At 46.3% G+C, this 8,531-nt stretch overlaps 1 protein-coding gene across 1 annotated transcript in view; it reads right to left on the bottom strand.

Moving 5' to 3' along the window:
• The window catches only part of LOC134460202 (ceramide synthase 6-like), a 17,974-nt gene extending 9,651 nt beyond the window's left edge, over positions 1-8,323 (bottom strand). Inside the window, exons 1-3 of the mRNA XM_063212653.1 lie at positions 8,154-8,323; positions 3,367-3,472; positions 37-167 (exon numbers count right to left, since the gene is read on the bottom strand). Coding sequence (XP_063068723.1) covers positions 37-167; positions 3,367-3,472; positions 8,154-8,323 — 407 coding nt within the window. The remainder of the gene's footprint in view (positions 1-36; positions 168-3,366; positions 3,473-8,153) is intronic.
• Positions 8,324-8,531: the final 208 nt, after the last annotated feature.

Consider the following 8,531-nt stretch of genomic DNA (forward strand, 5'->3'; position numbering starts at 1 on the left):
TGTGAGTGCGTGTGCACATGCGTGTGTGTTAGTTACATGCTATCACAGAAGCGTGCCAGTGTGCTGGGCCTCTCCTGGTCTCTGCGTCGGTAGAACCAGCGCTGGATACTCCTCACGTCCCAGTCCAGCTGTTTAGACAGGCCCTCGAGACGACGCTCATCAGGGTGCTACAGCACACACGCACGCACGCACGCACACACACACACACACACACACATTACAGACATCCCAGCCAAGCTGTTTGAAGTCTCATTTCAACACAGCATTACAGTGTGTGTGTGTGTGTGTGTGTGTGTGTGTGTGTGTGTGTGTGTGTGTGTGTGTGTGTGTGTGTGTGTGTGTGTGTGTGTGTGTGTGTGTGTGTGTGTGTGTGTGTGTGTGTGTGTGTGTGTGTGTATACAAGTGAGAATATTAAAGAATCCTGAATTTGTGTTTGAACCCTTTTCCCGACATCAGTATCCTGAATAAGCCCTTGTTCAGTATCTTGAGAATTCAGGATATAATAGGTGCAGATACTGATGCCTGGAAACATCTTATGCCGGATACCGGGGATTCCCATAGAACATTGTTGCTGTTATCCATGCTACACACATTTGAAGAGAGGATGTAGATCTGGACACTGACTCACAGATCAAACACAAATTTGATCATAACCGGGATAAACCTCATATTCGGGATACTGAACGGCATATAAACATTCTCAGTGTGTGTGCACGCCATGCTTTATGTGTCAAAGGTTAAAGGTCACACTGATATTGATGAGGCTGCGCTTGCTTGTGTTGTTGGATGTGGTTGCCATGGTAATGGGGAGAGTAAACAATGCTGTTCAAGAATGTTGAGGAAAGGATGGAGTGGTATGGCTTGTTGCCATAGTGACCAGCAGAGTAAATGATGCTGTTCTAGGCTCGAGTCTTAGGGGCATGATAGAGTGTCGGTGAGGAGGTGTCCTGGTGGTGTCTGTGGGGTCAGAGGTTAGAGGGTAAAGGTCACAGTGTGTTACCACAGTAATGGCGGAGTATAGCTTGTCTGTGGGGTCAGTGATGGTTATGTTAACCCATTGATGCTGGATGCTACGTATACGCTGCATTGACCACGGTGCCTGGAGCTGCATTCAGGCTCATGAGATGTAAGACTTTTTTTTATTAACAATGTGGGTAGGTTAGAGCTGAATGAACACATTCCAACACAAGAAGAGGGTCTTAGCTTTAAAATAGGCAGAGGGCACTTTTTCCCAAAGAGGGTTTAGGCATATAGCAGGCATTTTTTACAGGTGCCTTATGTCAAAATGGGGCAAGGTCATAGTGTGTCACTCACCATGGTAATGTGCGTAACGACCTTGTCCAATATGGTGTTGGGTAAAGGTTAACGGTCATAAATTAATTTGGTAACGGCAGTGTATACCTTGTCTGTGGGGTCAGTGATACTATATGTCTAAGGTCATCATAGTGTGTTACCATGATAATGGCCGTGTTAACATTATACCTTATATACTGTAAATTATACATATGGCGGTATACAGTCCCAGGAAAAAGTTTGTACACCCTTTGAAATTTCTTACATTTCTGTCAAAATTGATCATAAAACATGGTCTGATCTTCCCGGAAATCTCAAGAAGGAACAATCAGAGTCTGCTTTAATCAATTCCACCCAAACATTTACATGTTATCATATTTTTATTGGTCATAAGGTCATAACATTCACAGGAGAGCAGGGCATAAGTAAGTACACCCTTGCATTAAGTGGGTTTTAACCCTCAGTTAGTTGCAATATCATCAACCAGACTTGTCCTGTAGTTGCAGATCAGATTAACAGAACAATCTTTTTGTATCTTGTCTCCCTCTTCTTTAGGTACTGCCTCTCGTCAGCAAGGTTTGTGGGATGTCTGGAGTGCATAGCTTTCTTGACTTCATGCCATATAATCTCAATTGTTTTTTGTCAGGGCTTTGACTGGGCTATTCCAGAATGTGTATTTCATTATTATGAAGCCATTCTAAAGTCGATTTGCTTCTAAAGTATGGGTTGTTGTCTCATTTCAGGACCCATACTCTTGTGTGCTTCAACTGTGTGACAGACTTCCTCTCGTTTTTTCTGTAAAATATCACAATAAACTTGAGTTCATTGTTCCACTGATAATAGCAAACTGTCAAGGGCCTGAGGCAGCAAGGTAGCCGGATATAATGATGCTCCCGCCACCATACTCAGAAGAGGAGATGTAACCAAAGAATAGCTAAAAATGGGATTCATTCTGCCAATCTGAAATTAATGGGGTTTCTGTCCAAAAAATATTGCTGCACCTTTGAGGTTTGCGAAAAAGCATTTATATGCTTCATAGAATTACTACAAAATATTCTGTAGACCAACGTTGAAACCAAAGTTGAATTGTTCAGGGGAACACACAATGTCATGTTTGGAGGAGAACTGGAGAACCACACCTTCACCAAAACATCATCTCCACCTTTGAGTATGGTGGCGGGAGCATCATTATCTGCGGCTACCTTGCTGCCTCAGGCCCTTTTCAGTTCGCTATTATCAGTGGAACAATGAACTCAGAAGTTTATCGAGATATTTTACAGAAAAAAAGTGAGGTAGTCTGTCACACAGTTGAAGCACACAAGAGGATGGGTGCTGAAATGTGACAACAACCCATACTTTAGAAGCAAATTGACTTCAGAATGGCTTCATAATAATGAAATACACATTCTGGAATAGCCCAGCCAAAGCCCTGACAAAAAACTATTGAGATTATATGGCATGAAGTCAAGAAAGCTATGCACTCCAGACATCCCACAAACCTTGCTGATGAGAGGCAGTTTTCTAAAGAAGAGGGAGACCAGATACATCCAGATTGTTTTGTTAATCTGATCTGCAACTACAGGAAACATCTGGTTGAGGTTATTGCGACTAACTTAGGGTTAAAACCTATTGAATGCAAGGGTGTACTTACTTATGCCTTGCTGTCCTGTGGATGTTTACATCTTATGGCCAATGAAAATATGAAAACTTGTAAATGTTTGGGTTGAATTAGTTAAAGGAGACTCTGGTTGTTCCTTCTTGTGATTTCCGGGAAGATCAGACCATGTTTTATGACCAATTTTGACAGAAAGGTAAGACATTTCAAAGGGTGTACAAACTTTTTCCTGGGACTGTATACCAGAGGGTACATGTAAACGTGAAAGGTCATAGTGCGTTACCTTGGTAACGGCAGTGTAGACACTCGCTGTGTCTCAGATGGTGCATGTTTCAGTACGTAATTAATATGCCATACACACTGAAACACGAACACTGAAGTGAAACAAGTGCATCATTTGAGATCCAGCACTTGTCTATGGGGTCAAAGTGTAGAGGTTAAAGGTCACAGTGCGTTACCTTGGTAATGGCAGTGTAGACCTTGTCCAGTATGGCGTTGGGCGGAGCCCTCTGGGCCTCTCTCACCTCGATCCTCAGACCAGACACCAGCGGACGCACCAGCAGCCTGCAAACACACACACACACACGCACACGCACACACACACACACACACACACACACACACACACACACACACACACACACACACACACACACACACACACACACACACACACATGATTTCACATTGCTGTCTGTATACAGGAATACATACACGTATACAGTACAGTAGATGTATGTGGTGGAGAAAAATACACAGCTTTGTTGTGCCTGTAGTAGAGTAACCTGACTCTCGCCAGCTGGTATGTTTCGTCTTCGTCTTCACGATACCAGAGAGACTGGATAATACTCCTAGAATCTCTGACAATACAATCTGGGAACCCGCCACCACCGACATGTTTTCGAATGATGCTCCTTATCAAAAGTCCAAGCATGTGAATGGATAAACAATCTGTCCGCTATCTTTAATGGCGTGCCACTTTAGCTGTTCATATTGAACTGACAGCACATACATGCAGCTGAGAACCACAGGTGGAAGAAGAGCCATAACCCCGCCCATCTATGGAAAATCCCACCCTGCAAATCTTTTGATTGGCTCATTCGTTCAGAAACGGTTCTGACTTACACAAGCCTCAGATGGCTACGTGAGGAAACCAGAACACTCTCGCATGTGACGAAACGCAGTTTGGCGAAAGGCAGCCAGGTGCCGTCTGTATAATAAAACACACAAGTCCCTGGTGTCTGTAGAGCAGGGCCTCCCAACAGTTTCCAACTTGGGGCCCACTTGAAACTTTCACGAAAGTTCAGGGTCCACCGCAGGCCCAATAAACAGTATGACTCAAATGAATAGTCAACAGCAACACAGCAACAAAGAATATTTAGATTTTTAGAAAACGATTTCAGAGTTCCACTTGGAATACCTTCGAGGCCCACCAGTGGAATTACTGTAGTAGAGGGAAAGCCTGTGTCAGTACAAAGAAATACACACATCCACACATGTAGTGTTTTGCCTATATAACACAGACGCACACCTCTTCTGTCTGTATTCAGTAAGTCGAAATGCCGTCCCAATCACGTTACATTGTGCGGCTGCCAGCACCGCCATGGGGGAAAGCTTTCAGTTAGCACAGGTTGAGTCTACATAGCAGATAAAATGTGAAACCTGTAGATAAAACAGGAAGAATGCCAAAACAGTGCAGTTTAAGGACAGTTCATCTCACTAGTCTACAGCAAGAGACAAGTCGAATGTTACATGCGTCCAAGTTTTTCATCTTTTCAAAGGCGCCTCCTCCGCGTTTTCCCACCATGTCAATATGGCGGAGTGTTTTTGTTGACATTCACGCCAAAATTCAAAGATGTCCAACTTAGTGAATAGGGAAACACAACACACGTCTGTTGTGTCTGCAAGTCTGTATGGGGACACATACACATGTCTCTGGTGTCAATATAGACAGGCTCAATGAATAGGAACAAAAAGCTATTAACTGTGTGAATATGAAATTCCCCATCCTCTCTGGAATGTCATTTCCAAGTCAAATGTGTACATGAAGTGGCTGATGTCTGACTATCCGGCTGTGTGTGTGTGTGTGTGTGTGTGTGTGTGTGTGTGTGTGTGTGTGTGTGTGTGTGTGTGTGTGTGTGTGTGTGTGTGTGTGTGTGTGTGTGTGTGTGTGTGTGTGTGCGCGCGCTCGTGTGCATGCGTCTGATATTAAAATATCCTGCTGACTATTTGCATACCACAGTAGTCTCTGGATACATAGGCATTTGCATACACATGTTCCTGAAGCAATACAGGTGTATGACTAATAACTAATTTATGTGTGTGTGTGTGGGGGGGGGTTGTCTGTGTGCCTGTGTGTGTGTGAGAGAGAGAGAGAGAGAGAGAGAGAGAGAGAGAGAGAGAGGGGGGGAGAGAGAGAGAGAGAGAGAGAGAGAGAGAGAGAGAGAGAGGGAGAGAGAGAGAGAGAGAGAGAGAGAGAGAGAGAGAGAGAGAGAGAGAGAGAGAGAGACTGATTACTGTAAGTTAATCAGTTTGGCATCATGTGGCTAAAACACTTTTAAACTGACACCATCCTCTCATACAGCAGCAGCCGTGTCACCAAAATGCCTTCACACACCCCTCAGCTGTCTGTCACTTTGCATAAAGTTTGGGTGCGAGCACCAGTTCCAACTGACACAGACGCACTTCAGCTAACAGAAAGCCTGAATAAAGGGAGAGTAGTGCAAGGCATCAGTTAGCTCACTAATGTCAGGAACTCACAGTGAGTCAGTGTCAGTGAGTCACTCAAACATGTCACTAACAGGCAGGGAAGCAGACAGAAGGGCTTTCAGATCATTTTATCCCGGACCTGGTAAAAGCTGTCTGTGGCCGTTAACAGGCTATGATGAGGATACTATGATGACAATAAACTACCATATGATTGGAGGCTAGTCTCAGGAAGACCTCAGACACAGGATGAACTCAGGTCATGCAATATTCTTAAGCAATATTAAGGGCTGCATTACAGACTATATGAAGAAGACAACACCATTGTCATCGTTAAGGGCCCTCAACACTATTCAACAGCAGGGGGATACCGGATGCGGCCCTTCGGTGATGAAAGCACAACTGTCAGCTGTAAGGACCCTCAACAATATCCATCAGGCAAATCTAGGATGCTGAATTAGATCCTTTCAGGTGACGGGTATCCTACGAGCTACGGAAGGACCCTGAGAGATACAGGATTCTGTATAGGGCACTGCCATTCATGTTGTTACTTGTAAGTGAAAGTCCACCTGGGAAACTCCAACAACAATTGTCATTGTGACACTGGAGCGATGACTGGTAGGTGGTAGGGATGGCACAAACCGCACCGAAAACCGAAACCGTACAATTCACACACATACCGAACCGAACCGTGCAATCCATCGCAAACCGCAATTCATGTACTGCCCAGAAAAATATGTAAAACAGAGATTCTAGGAGTATCTTATCCAGTCTCTCTGATTAAAACATTAGCGTATAAGACCAAATCAGAGGATGACACAATTAAAATCACACCATTTTCACATTATAAGCCTATACAAACCATATGTAGGATATTTAGTGATAAGTCCGATTCTATTAGACAGTGCACCATTTATCATGAACTAAAAAAAAAGAACCGTAGAGAACCGAAAACCGTGACCTTGACACCGCGATATGAACCGAACCGTGAATTTTGTGAACCGTACCACCCCTAGTAGGTGGTGGGTTCGAGCCCCAAGTGGCAAACTAGCGCAGGATCACCTGAGTTACACTGGAGCCGATGAGCAGGGATTGGAGTGAGGTTTAGGGGAGTGAGTGTTACGGAGACCAACTAGCAGAGTGTGGTGTGGAACGCTAGCAAACCTCCCTCCCGAAGTCTCATACAATATCAGTAGGGCTGAGCTATCATTTAGCTCAGCGGTGTCGTGCTATGCCTCCCATGCCCGAACTGGAGCATTGACTGGTAGGTGGGGAGTTCGAGCGGCGGCCTGCGCAGGAACTCCTCAGTTACATAAAGGTGCCTAGATGTAACGGAGGCTAACTAGCAGAGTTGTCGTGGAACGTTGATAAAACATCCCTCCGATAGCCTCATACAGTCTCGTGCCGTTGGGCCGAGAGACTAGTCTCTTGGCCCAGCGGTATCGTACTGTGTCTCCCATTGCCGGACCATTGTAGTTGACGAGGCTGCAGGTTCGAGCCCCGAGGGGGGTGAACAGGTGCAAGATGACCTCCGTCACATAGACAACTGTAATAAGTCCCCATTGGACCCATCTGATGGGGAGACATATAGGCCTAGTGGTGCTCTGGAGATGACAAAGAGCCTTGTCTTCTCCCTGTAACCCAGAGGTTGTTAGTGATACACATGTGCCAACACTATGACTGCACCACCCCATCTGTCACAATAACTAGGTCATGCACTACAAGACACTACAAGGTCATCATCACACGAGAGAGAGAGAGAGAGAGAGAGAGAGAGAGAGAGAGAGAGAGAGAGAGAGAGAGAGAGAAAGTTCAGTCGTGTTTACTGTTTTACCGAAAAAAGGTTGCTCTGTCTGTCTCGTGTTTAGCCTGCACTGTGCACCAGGCAGCCCACGGTAGACACATACAGACATGTTTCCGCCGCAGGGTGTCTATGTCTCGGCTGCCTTTTGTCTAGTCTGAGCCCCACCATCCCCTAACTAACATTTCCCCCAGACCCTACTCTCGAACAATGCGCGCAACACTACCTCCTGCTATCCGGGCAGGTGCGACGCCACAGGAGACAGCAGGACAGCGAGAGAGAGAGAGAGAGAGAGAGAGAGAGAGAGAGAGAGAGAGAGAGAGAGAGACTCCCTCAACAGTCCATGGCACCGTAGCGTGTGTCTCATTCTAGAGGCGGCGAATAGACCACCGCGGTCGTTTGCTTTCATTCGCCGGCAGGACGGAGTAACAAAATCGCAGAGATGCTCAGTGTAGGTGAAGCGGCGCGGAGTCGGGACTCGGGACATACTTTAGCCGACATATCCAGAGGAATTCACTTCCTTATGTTTGTCTGTCTAGTGTAGATAAAAAGAGTAGCCAACACTATCCGCTGGGCTTTCAGGAAACTAGCCCAATTCATATGCACCTTGGCCTATGCGAGCAGCAGCTGCTGTTGGTAGTTATAACCTCCTTTGTACCCCAAGCCGCTTGGGACAACCGTAATGTAATGTAAGCGGGCTAGATGGCCTGTCAGTGGATTGGACTGGTGGCGGTTTACCTCTCAAACAGCAGCCGGACGGTGATGATGCAGAGGGCGAGGGGTGCCGCCAGGTACAGGTCCTCAGGCTGGGGGTACACCGCCTCCTCGGTGCTCTTCAGGTCTGCCCAGGTTACATTGTGGGGCAGCCAGAACCGCTCATTCCAGAACCACGCCAGGAAGCCGGTCATTGTGGGTGGCCGCACCAGAGGGCTCGTGTGTGTGTGCGCGCTCCGAAGCTGCCACTGATGTGAGACGTAGCCTAACCTTTCCCTCCGAGAGATGCGCCGGTAGTCGGGCTGACAGTGCTCCAGACACGCTGTCTCTCCTCTCTTCAGCAACAAAGATGCGGCCAGCGTTGCTGATGTTTCCTCCTCCCCCCTCCCCGCTGATTGGTGC

Source organism: Engraulis encrasicolus, chromosome 12 (assembly GCF_034702125.1).
Source record: "Engraulis encrasicolus isolate BLACKSEA-1 chromosome 12, IST_EnEncr_1.0, whole genome shotgun sequence".
In the NCBI taxonomy this organism is placed as follows: domain Eukaryota; kingdom Metazoa; phylum Chordata; class Actinopteri; order Clupeiformes; family Engraulidae; genus Engraulis; species Engraulis encrasicolus.